Below are 12400 nucleotides of genomic sequence, written 5' to 3' on the forward strand. Positions count from 1 at the left end.
TTTTTTTTACTCCAGGCTCCAAATTAAGTATGTTAAATAATGGTAACTTACTAGTCGAGTAGTCGATGGAATTTCCATCAACTACTTGACTAGTTGATGTACATTTCAAAGGAGATAGGTACTGCCACATCTTGTACGTTTCAAAGGAGGAATGCAGAACTCTGCGTGCAGCCCGGGGCCAGTGGGAAGTCCTATAGACTTCGAACTCCACAAGGGCACTTCTACTTTGAAATGCACCTCCCCCACCCCGAGGGCTCTTGTACATTTCAAAGCAGAAGCACCCATGTGGAGCCCGGAGTCAGCAGGACTTCCCACTGGCCCCAGGCTGCACATGGTGTACTAGCTTTGAAATGTAAAAAAAAAAAAAAAAAAAGAGTCCCCAGTGGGGGCTCGTGCATTTCAAAGTGGCAGCGCCGCTCAAACCCAGGATCAGCTAGGGACTCCACAGAAATGCTGCTGGGGTCAGCTAGGGAGTACCCAGCCACGGCATTTCAAAGGGGTAGCACCACATGGAGCCTGGAGTCAGCTCCATGTGGCACTACTGCTTTGAAATGCCAAGGCAGCGTTTCAAAGGGGTAGTACCACACAGATCTCAGGTACTTTGAAGTACCTCACCCCCTTTCCTGCCTTTATCTAATAGAGGCAGCAAGGGGGAGGGGAAATCAACTAGTCAACTGGACTATCCAATAAGCATTTGCTTATTGGATAGTCGAGTAGCCTTTAACATCCTTACCCCACATCACGAAATAATTTAAGCATATGACTAAACCTTACTCTCATGTTGTTGTTCCTCTGAATTCAGTGGGACTTTTTTTTTTTTTTCTTTAAAAGCCTATTTAAGCTTTTCAGATATAGCCATTAGAGATGTCCAGCAAATGAAGTCTAAGAAAGACAGTATATTCAGAGCATGTAGCACCACTGAATTAGCTAGCTTGTTGATATCAACTTTATCCACCAGCCCCATATTTATAGTACTGCACCACTAGCCATATATTTATATGCACAAGTCTGTGCAAAATTCTTGCATTTCCAATATTTTGGGAATGTAAACTTTTCATGTTAAAAGCGGTTTACAAAGACCAGTTTAAGGAAATATTTTCTTCAAAGTATCTTTGATGAGAACTGTGAAGGTATATTATAGATTAATATGCATTCTAGGCAGCAATAACTTTTGGCTATTAATGATGTTGATAAAAAAAACAAGGAAAACATGTTTCATGATATTCTTATTACTCATTGTTGATCACAGTTTTACACACCCAAACATCTGTGAATAATAATCTATACTATGTCTGCCTTCTATGCCAAGAGTAATAATATATTATGTGAACATATGCTGGCATCTTATAAACAGCCATAATCAGGCAATGAGTAACATATTAGTCCTGTCAGAGAACACGATGAAACAGACTATTTTTTTTAAATGATATTCCACCAATGGTCAGTGTCATTCTCTAAGTGGGTTTTCACTTCTGTCACACTTGACTGATATGAGTGACCAACAGAACATAGACTATTTTGGAGCACAAACCTCTAACTCAAGGTTCCTGTTAGTGGCTCTCCGGTGTGAAAGCGACAGTATTTCTATAAAAACCGTTTAAAAGCATGAGATACACATGATTGGAATGAAATTGGTTAGAGAAATAAAGGATCCCCACTCAACCTTGAAGTGGTAAATATTTATTTATGGAATGACAAGCTATCACTAAGTGCCCTTACAATATACATTGCAGAAGCACAACACTAGCAAGTGAGCATTTTTAGTACTGCCAATTAGCCATAAGCACACCAGAAGCAGGGTTAGGGCATTAGAAAGATAGGTATCCTCGGAGAGGAAAACCCCTGTCTATTCTCCAGAGTGGACAAGGTTAATCACAAATTAGATGGGACTTAGAAGGAATGCTAAATAATTAGAGAATACTTGGAGAGGCTAGAATAGTTCTACTGAAAACTGTATTTGTAGATATTTGTATATGTACTATATAATGCCTAGTACACAGTAGCTTTGCAGATCAATTCACATACACATTACCTATTCAGGAGAAAAGGTGGCAAAGTACATTCTCATATCCCCTCTTTGTTCCCTTGCAGTAAATAAAAAACACTCACATGCAAATTGTGTGTTCAATTCCAAGAAAAAAAAAAGTGTTCTATAGAAATTAGAGTCTCTTTTGGCCTCACTGGAAAAAGCACATAAGATTCAGGACACGTGGGGAAAAAAATTAGGTGTGGCACTTACACACAAAAGGGGTCATACCCCTTTGCAAACTCTAAGAATAGAGATTAAAAAAAACAAACAAAAAAAAAAAAACGGGGAGGGGATTCTGTAGGCAAAGGCTACCATATATTGGAAACTGCAGAAGACAAATACATTTGGTACTAAAAACAGAAAGACAGTTGCTAGCTTTTAAAAAACCTTCCTTTAAAAGGAGGATTTACAAAGAGCCCATGACTCCATGTTTAGTTGATAGGTGAAAAACATCTACTTAAGAAGGCAACTTAATTTTAGAACTTTAAGGAATTGTTTTGGACAAAAATTAATGTCAGTGGTGCTCTTTTAGGAGAGCAGTACCACAACACCTCAGAGAACATGTGACAATGCCTTTGTCAACATCTTGTTTGCAAAAAAGCTAGAACTTCCTGTGAGATAAACTTATCACACTAAGGCCCTTTCTTTAAGCCAGTAGTAGATTTTTTTCTAGATCCTATGTTAGGCACAGACCTAGGAGAGCTTCTGGATTTTAATAGGGTCTCTTGAGCATTAAGTATTCATTTATCATAGCCTGAAATTTTATGCAGAATTCTTAACTAAGACAATATCCAGGGTGAAATCCTTACCCTATGAGAGTACAATGAGAGTTTTATATCTGAATTCAAGGTGGTAGTGGTGGGGGAAATACTACTTCTCACTGAAAGAGAGGAGGTGAAAGGTAAAAAACACTTATTAAATCTGTGTCCAGAAGGAGCAGGCTACAGACAGACAGACACACACACACACACACACACACACGACTATGAAATAAAGTAGGTGCATGGAAACTCAATGGAATTGATAATCACTGCATCATGCACAAAGATATTAGATTGATTTTCGATTTGACTTCCCCCATCCCCCAAAGAGTAAGCAGAATAAATGGAAATAACAGAAGGTCAGATAAAAATAATTACCTGCAACAAATATCTTACAAGCCAAAGAAAATGAAAAATCCATGGGGTTAGAACAGAACACAGGGGCACTGTGTCTGTAGTTAGAAGAATTCCCTGCAATCTGAACCCAATGGAGTTTGTCCATGCTTGCACTGTGATCCTGGTAGGCAGGAACAATGTGGGGGTGTAGATGTAAGTGAGGGTATAAAGTCTTCAAGATGGAGTTCCTTTTTGATAATGCAGAAGCCTAGCTGTATCACATACACTTCAGTTAGGTATCTGTTTGTTATTTGCCACTATTCAGGCTGAGGGGGAGATACCTGAAAGTTGAGACCTGATATAAGGCAGAGACTCTTATGGCAGGCAGGTTGATCAATCTTTTCTTTACATAATTTTATTGGATTTAATTTTTAAAAGGAAACCTCCATTTTAGGCAAAATTATGCAAATCCAGCGTGGACAGAACTTTCATGCTGTTCACTCTGTACAAGTTACAGCATAACCAGAGAAGCTTAAACAGCACGAGTAGATATTCACAAATTCTCCTATTCCATGGTTTGTTCAAGTGTGACACAAGAGAAAAGCATCTAATCAGACTAAAACTTGTCCACTCTGAGAACTTTCAAAAAGTAGTCAATGTTGCACCAATTGTCTAGCAAACACCACTAATAGCATCAACTCTCTCCTTCCACCACTCCATCCCTTTTTTGGCTTTTCTTAGAAGCTAAACATTTTTGGTCAATGTATCAGAATGCAATTATGCATACACATAATATATACATACTATGAAATGTAACATAGCACATATAAAGATGGGCCTTTAAGAATGGAAGATGAATATATTTATACAATTCTGAAATAAACTTAAATATGCATATGGCTTTAAAAGACAAAAAGGAGTGAAGCCAGGAGCTCACCTGAGCACTCTTAATTCTTATTAATGCCTGGAAGGCTCACTGCGACTTGGTGAATTTTGAGAGTCAGTAAATATATGACCCTCCTGAAACACAAAAGCAACCCAACCTTCCCCAAAACAACCCCCAAAGATAGTTGATCAAAATATACTTCGTGCTTTATCCCAAGAAATGGTTTTTAATTTAAAATTATATGCTGCCACTTTGTAACATACTAGTGAGCATACAGAAGTATAGCCTGGAAAAAATGTTAAAATGATGAAGGCTTCAGAATCAGGACTCCTTACTTTGACATCTTACCTATAAATCTTTGGTGAGAAAAAGGGACAGATCGAATTCATTATGTGAATTTTAACGCATGCAGATTTGTGAGATCCTACTTTATAAAAGCTAGGTTAACTTGGGGAAAGACAAGGATAACACATAATATTCAAGTCATTTCCTCTCCGCATAAATGACTACAGCAACTATATAATGAAGATTTTGTTTGTACTACCTGCTCATTACTTTTGACTTCTGATTCTCTGCTTCCACAGTGATTTTCGTTATTGTTTGTACTCCTCACAATATTGAGCAATTCTGGAGAACTAATTAGGCTTGACCCATATCCATTCCTATTGTTTTTTGATAACACTGAAGTCATCTTATTAAGATGTGATAAACAATTTTTATTTGACCCTTGAAAAGTTTCGATACAGTCCTCCCGTGCTGAATAATTGTCTATTATTTCTGTTCCAGCAGCTGACTGATCTGAGATTTTTAATGTGTCATTGGTATGTTGAGTTTCAGAGGTAGCCTGAGAATATTCTTCTATATGCTTACATGCCAAAGAAACTTTATTTTTATCCTTAACAGATGGCATATATTCTTCATGATACATGCCAGAGACCTGCGTGCATATGCAAGATGCATCTAATTGAAGATCAGAGACTTGGTAATTCTTTGGTTTTATTCTTGGTGGATTATTAATATTGAATGGACTAAGTTTTCTCTTTGAATCGACCTGATTATTTTCTAGATGTACCGAGTCATGTGTTAGTGATTGTTTTTTATGAATCAGAAGTCCATTGTTTGTTAGAGATGTTAAAACATTATTCGTGTCTGTAACTTCAAGTGGTAGCTTTGGAAAAGTTTTCATTTTTCTCAAACAACCTTTTTTAAAACCATTTCTCTCTAGGTCATTAGTAAATGGTTTGGTCTCCAAAAATATGTTAGCACATCTTTCATTATATAATACATGGTTGTCCTCTTCTTTGCTCTTTCTAGTTTGAGCTGCAAGTTGTGAATGTTGACATCTTTCATTATCCAGATAAACTTGCATTTCCTTTAAACCACATTCTCTTGCATTCAAGGCCATATTAGCTTCAGAAGAGGCTCTGTGATAGCTTGAGGTCATGTCTTCCATTGAAGAGGAATCACCTTCTGTGTTGTTTTTTTCGTTTGTGTATAATTTAAATTCCACATTTCTCTGACACACTTTTCCCTTCCACATGTTATCACAGCTGTCTAGATGCAAAAACAGAGGTGCACATTAAAAATATGCTTAAACCTTTCATGTTTTCTAAAACTTTTCTTTTATGCTTTGCAGGGTTTTGTCCCTCCTCCCCCTTTTACATTATAGAAAAAGATTCTGAGCATCTCATTTTTAATCTGAAAGGACAACATTTTAAAGTCATTATAAATCAGAATCGAAAACTAACTGTTCAGTGGAAGTTTATTTTCACTGAATGTTTGGCTCTCTTAATAAAAGACAATCCACATATATTTTGATGCAAGTGTTATTAAATAGGTTCTATTTTCTAAGCAACAGAAACAAGTACAGTGACAGAATATAATATTTGCAGATCACACTCTTTGATTAAGCGTGTATTAGGACTTCCTGAAAAATATTATTTTAATCTGAAATACATTAAGTTTACCTTGAAAAGTACCAAATGATTCTATTGAGAGCACCCTTCTTCCAACAGCAGATAGACTTCGACAAATATTACTTGAGGAAGTAAACTTCAATTTTTCTTCACATAATGATATGATACTCTATAGACAATTAAAGTTAAACATTTACTGGTTATTTAAGGTAAATAAATTATCCAAGCTTTTTCGCTTAAAATTATCACTGTTATACAGAGCACCTTGGAATCTGCCAACAGGTAGACCCTGTGGACTCTTATCATTTTGCAATATATTGTATGTATAGTACATTGTTAACTTTACATTCATTTATTTCTAGCACGAGCTACTACAAAATTATTTAATGTTATATTTCAAGTTATATCACAATTTTAGATATAAGAAATCTTAGGAAAAAATGCTATAGAGAACTATTGTAAAATTAAATTTTACATAAATCATTTACTCTGAGGGTTCAAAATTAAAGTCAACTCCACTATTTTACAATTGCCCTAAATTGTTGCCTGTGTTCATATAAAAGTTTTTATTTGATTACAGATTGGCTGTCACTATGGGGAGGATGGAGAGCTCAACCCTCACAACTGCATCCCACTGCTATCAGTCACAGGAACAGTACAGATGTGTGTGCCAGGAGGGCTCTGAGCAGCTGCTTTCACTCACCTTCTGATCACGCATTACATAACATCAGGAGGGAAGAAAGTGGTTCTGGCTGACTCATTGTTTGCTTATGCGCCAGGCTGGATGGAACAGTAGTGTAGGCATTCAAATGGCATAGCATAGTGATGAGCAACCTAGCTAGTGAGTGGGCCACACGAGAGGCCCTCCTTTACCTCAGTGAACCACAAGATTGTCACAATCAAGACAGTCTTCTGGGATAGGGTAGTTTTGCTGACTGCACTTGTGTACCTAGAATTTGTGGAGTGTGAGGGTTGAACCATAGCAGTGCTTTGATTGGATGCAGAGGGAGCTCACAACTCACAATTAGTGTTGTGTTCAATTAGCACACACCTCATTTCATGAGCCCTCGCTTTGTGTGTGTCACTTCAGTAATTACAGATCGGAAAAAAAAAAGTCATGGATGGAAACCAGTGGAATCTGGCAACCCTGCATGTGGGCAACTGTAAACAAAATGGGCCACACAGAGATCCCTGATGAGCTTCATGTGACTCTTGGGCCGCAGGATGCCAACCACTGGGTTAGTCTGAGTCTGGGAGCTACCTGCAAAGGATTGGATTCCATGCTCCATTCAAAACCACCTCAAAGAGAGGAGAGAAAAAGGAGGCACTGAGAACTACCAACCGATCACACCTCTGATTCTCTGCACTAGTCCATCACTGAGCAGTCTGGAGAATGACCTAGGTTGTGTAAGTTGCCAACTAACTCTTAGGGGCCACATGTCATCCTGAGATAGCTGAAAGCACAATGTATCTTCCAATCACTTCTGTGCCTGCTGTGGGGAAAGAGATATAGGAACCGGCCATGCCAGCTTTATGCCAAAGAGGACTGCCCCGTGACTGGATGATCCCCAGTAGGGGAATCACAGGTGTTTTCCACTGACTTAATGGCAAGTGAACATAACGAATGGAACAGAATGAGAGAGACAGAATCTGTCCAAACGATAGATAGATATCTCTTGACCTCAGGCAAAAAGGTTGGTCTAAAGCCTTTTCATACTGAACAAGTTGAGACCCACTGGTAAAGAAAAAACAAGTTATAACCCAAGCTATAATACCCTTCTGGTATTCTTGGACTATATAAATAGAAAATTAATGCAAACAAATTACACCAGTGGTCCCCAACCTTTTTGTGGCCAATAGCACATTCATGTTTTCAGAAGAGTGTGGCGGACGCCAACAAAAAAAGGCGTCAAATGTGAAACTGAAGGCTATTTTCATATTAGAACATAAGAACAGCTGTACTTGGTCAGACCAAAGGTCCATCTAGCCCAGTTTCCTGCCTGCTGACAGTGGCCAGCACCAGGTGTCCCAGAGAGGGTGGACTGAAGACAGTGATCAAGCGATTTGTCTCCTGCCATCCCTCTCCAGCCTCTGACAAACAAAGGCCAAGGACACCATTTTATCTCCTGGCTAATAGCCTTTTATGGAGCCAACCTCCATAAAATTATCTAGCTTCTCTTTAAATTCTATTATAGTCCTACCCTTCACAGCCTCCTCTGACAAGGAGTTCCACAGGTTGACTACATGCTGTGTGAAGAAGAACTTTCTTTTATTAGTTTTAAACCTGCTACCCATTAATTTCAGTTGGTGTCCTCTAGTTCTTCTATTTAGGGAACTAATAAATAACTTTTCTTTATCATCCCTCTCCACACCACTCATGATTGTATATACTTCTATCATATCCCCCCTTAGTCTCCTCTTTTCTAAACTGAAAAGTCCTAGTCTCTTTAGCCTCTCCTCATATGGGACCGGTTCCAAACCCCTAATCATTTTAGTTGCCTTTTTCTGAACCCTTTCCAAGGCCAAAATATCTTCTTTGAGGTGAGGAGACCACATCTGTACACAGTATTCAAGATGTGGGCGTACCATAGTTTTATACAGGGGCAGTAAAATATTCTGGTCTTATTTTCTATCCCTTTCTTAATAATTCCTAGCATCCTATTTGCCTTTTTGACCGCCGCTGCACACTGTGTGGAAGTTTTCAGAGAACTGTCCACAATAACTCCAAGATCTCTTTCCTGATTTGTCATAGCCAAATTAGCCCCCATCCAACTGTACGTATAGTTGGGGTTATTTTTCCCCAATATGCATTACTTTACACTTATCCACATTAAATTTCGTTTGCCATTTTGTTGCCCACTCACTCAGTTTGGTGAGATCTTCTTGGAGTCCCTCACAGTCTGCTTCTGTCTTGACTATGCTAAACAGTTTGGTATCATCTGCAAACTTTACCACCTCACTGCTTTCCCCTTTCTCCAGATCATTTATGAATAAGTTGAAAAGGATTGGTCCCAGGACTGACCCTTGGGGGACACCACTAGTTACCGTTCTCCAGTCTGAAAACTTACTATTAACTCCTACACTTTGTTTCCTGTCTTTTAACCAGTTCTCAATCCAAGAAAGGACCTTCCCTCTTATCCCATGGCCATGTAATTTACACAAGAGCCTTTGGTGAGGGACCTTGTTAAAGGCGTTCTGAAAATCTAAGTATACTGTATCTACTGGATCCCCCTTGTCCGCATGTTTGTTAATCCCTTCAAAGAACTCTAAGGGTAGGTCTACACTACCACCCTAGTTTGAACTAGGGTGGTTAATGTAGGCAACCGGAGTTGCAAATGAAGCCCGGGATTTCAATTTCCTGGGCTTCATTTGCATCTTGTCGGGCGCCGCCATTTTTAAATGTCCGCTAGTTCAGACTCCGTACCCGCGGCTACACGCGGCACAAACTAGGTAGTTCGGATTAGGCTTCCTATTCCGAACTACCGTTACTCCTCGTGGTACCGGGCTTCATTTGCAACTCTGGTTGCCTACATTAACCACCCTAGTTCGAACTACGGTGGTAGTGTAGACATACCCTAACAGATTAGTAAGCCATGATTTCCCTTTACAGAAACCACATTGACTTTTGTCCAACAAATTATGTTCTTTTACATGCTTCACAATTTTATTCTGTACTATTGTTTCGACTAATTTGCCCAGTTCTGACGTTAGACTTACTGGTCTGTAATTGCCAGGATCGCCTCTAGAGCCCTTTTTAAATATTGGTGTGAATATTAAATGTGAATTGGGTAAAGTTGATATCCAACTAAATTAAGTTTCTAATTTTTATTTTAATTATATTGTAATTTTTATTTTAATTATATTGTAATTCATTTTAAAACAAAATTCTGCATTAATAAAAGGGGGGGGATGTCCAATTGTTGAACAAAAAAAAGCACCCTCCCCTCCAAAAAAAACAAAAACAAAACAAAACCATGGCACCTTTAAATCTCACACTCCCCATCCCCACCATGGCAGGAGGAAGAATGTGAATTTTGTGCCGCCTGCCCCCCCCCCATTGGAGAAAAAAATAGAAAAAAAGGCATCAAATATGAAATTGAAGGCTATTTTCCTATTAAATGTGAATTGGGTAAATATGATAGAAACGTTATTTAATTGGATAATTATTTGAATTATATTGTAATTCATTTTTAAACAAAATTCTGCATTAATAAGAAGGGAGGGGGATGTTCAAATGTTGAGCAAAAAATGCACACCTCCACCCCCCCCCCCCCCCAAATCATGGCACCTTTAAATTTCACACTCCCTTCCACATGGCAGGGGAAGAATGTCCCAAGTGGCTTTCCAGATGAGAAACTGAAAATACCAGACATTTTACTGGAGGTGGGGGTGTCAGGCCAGGGGTTTGGATTGTGCCTCAGGGCAGGGGATTGGGGTGCAGAGTCTGGGAGGAGAGTTCTATGGGTGAAGATATTGGAGTGGGAGTAGCTGGGGGGCTAGACAATTACAAGCGAGACGCGCTGCTCTCCTGTTTCTCCCACAGGACCTGCCTGGCCACATGCTTGGGGATTGGTAGGTTCCCACAGCTGCCATTGTCCAGGTCCGGCCAATGGGCTTGTGCGGGGGGTGGAAGCAGCCATGAGGGATCCTTCCCTGCCGACTCACAGCTCCTGTACCACAAAGGGTCCTGCCACAACTGTTTTGCGTGGGGGGGAGGGGGGAAGAAGAGGGGTTGTTGCTGCCTTGCAGCCAGACCCAACCAGTGTGGGGTTTGCTCCAGCTACTGAAGCACCTTCGCGGGCTGCCTGCTGCGGTGGGGGCAGGACTCAAGCCTCCAAAGCGCCGCATCGGGCCCTTGCAGGCCCCAGGCTGCCGACCCTGCTCTAAGCAGGGGTGAATGTAAGTAGTTTTAAAAAGCCGGTGTGGGCACATATAAATGCCTCTGCGGGTGCCATGGTGCCCACAGGCACCGTGTTGGGGACCACGGAATTACACCAAAAACTATTCATGAGACACAAAATAGTGAAGAGTAAAGGAAAGAATACTCAACATACAGATTCTCTGAATACATCATTTTGCAAAGTCTTACACATCAGTGGTTCTCATCTTCGAGGTAATCAGAGGTCCTTCAAGAAATACACCAACTCATCTGGATCAGGGGTGGGAGAACCTATGGTCCATAAGATAGCCACCAGGCAGAGCCCACGGGCCAGATCTGTGGGGTAGCGGGGAGGGGAGGGGAGGGGAGGAGAGGGAGAGGGAGGAAGCAGCTCTGCATGCTGCAGGGGACAACTCTGCAGGAACCCCCTCCATTGCTCACAGTGGCCAGGAGTCATGGCCAGTGATGCTGTGGGGGGGGAAGGACAGGCAGAGAGCATTTCCTCACAATGTGCAAAGGTGCATATTTTACATTTACAAACTTCTGGGACCTACAATTACCATCAAGTAATTTCTAGTCTCTTCTCAACATCAGGTGTTCTAGACCTTCGTTGCACCACAACCCACTTCTGCCAACAAAAACTATTACACGCCCCGGGGGGCGGAGGGGGGCACCAAAACCTATGCCCACCAACACCCCAATGGGAGACCAAATTGACCTATAATGTGAGCCCTGCTGTCCAGGACTGAATCACTTAGGCTTTGGCCCTTGGGGAAGGGAGGAGGTTTCATCTTCAGCCCCGAGTGATGGGGCTCAGGCTTCAGCTTTAGCCTCTAGACCCAGGCCCCAGCAAGACTATGCCAGCCCTGGCAACCACATTAAAACAGCAGTGTGGGTCACAATGAGGTCCTGACAGAGTTTGAGAACCACTACTCTACATTTATAAACAAAGAAAAATTATTTCCTTTTTCTTCGACGTCTAACTCAGAAGACACTTCAGGTCAGTTATACAATCTGGACACCCTTCATTAAAAAAGTCTCTTCTGTTTCTTATATACAGGCATGGAAAAGGCTAGCTTACTAAAAGCTTGTTGTTTTTAAAATCATAGTTGGATACTTTACCTCAATATCTGGCCTGTCTTCAGGATTCTCTTCTTGCATTTGTTCCAGAAGAGTCTGTAGATCCTGCTCAAACTCTGACTCTGTTTCAGGCTCGGTCACATACTCAATTGCTGCTTTCAGGGTCGCACCCAAAGAATAGATATGTGCCTGCATGAAGTATAAATAGGTTATTAAATAACGTATTAATTCACCATTAAGACAACAAGCCATATCCCTATTCATTTTATATAGATAACTTCTATTCTAGCAGCATCTGAAAGCAAAAGACATACTTCAGCGTTATTTTTAGTGTCCAAAAGCTGAACTATTATTTTTAGCAGTATTATGGAAAAGCATGTTGATAAAAAGAATTATCAGGTTGCATGCTTATAACCCTTCTTCTTATGATGTCTGAGAATTAAGATTCAAATTTATATCAGATACATTTTGCATACAAAAGCTTTTGACCCTCCTAACGTGTGTGAATAGCAA

The 12400-nt window shown here is 40.2% G+C and overlaps 1 protein-coding gene across 2 annotated transcripts in view; it reads right to left on the minus strand.

Moving 5' to 3' along the window:
• KNDC1 (kinase non-catalytic C-lobe domain containing 1) overlaps nucleotides 1–12400 on the minus strand; it is a 99356-nt gene that overhangs the window by 56936 nt on the left and 30020 nt on the right. For both annotated transcript variants that reach the window (XM_006121025.4, XM_014572503.3), the window contains exons 4-6: nucleotides 11930–12076; nucleotides 5980–6097; nucleotides 4557–5566 (exon numbers count right to left, since the gene is read on the minus strand). In XM_006121025.4, the coding sequence (XP_006121087.3) occupies nucleotides 4557–5566; nucleotides 5980–6097; nucleotides 11930–12076 (1275 nt within the window). The remainder of the gene's footprint in view (nucleotides 1–4556; nucleotides 5567–5979; nucleotides 6098–11929; nucleotides 12077–12400) is intronic.

The sequence above is a fragment of the Pelodiscus sinensis genome, chromosome 8 (genome assembly GCF_049634645.1).
Source record: "Pelodiscus sinensis isolate JC-2024 chromosome 8, ASM4963464v1, whole genome shotgun sequence".
Lineage (NCBI taxonomy): Eukaryota > Metazoa > Chordata > Testudines > Trionychidae > Pelodiscus > Pelodiscus sinensis.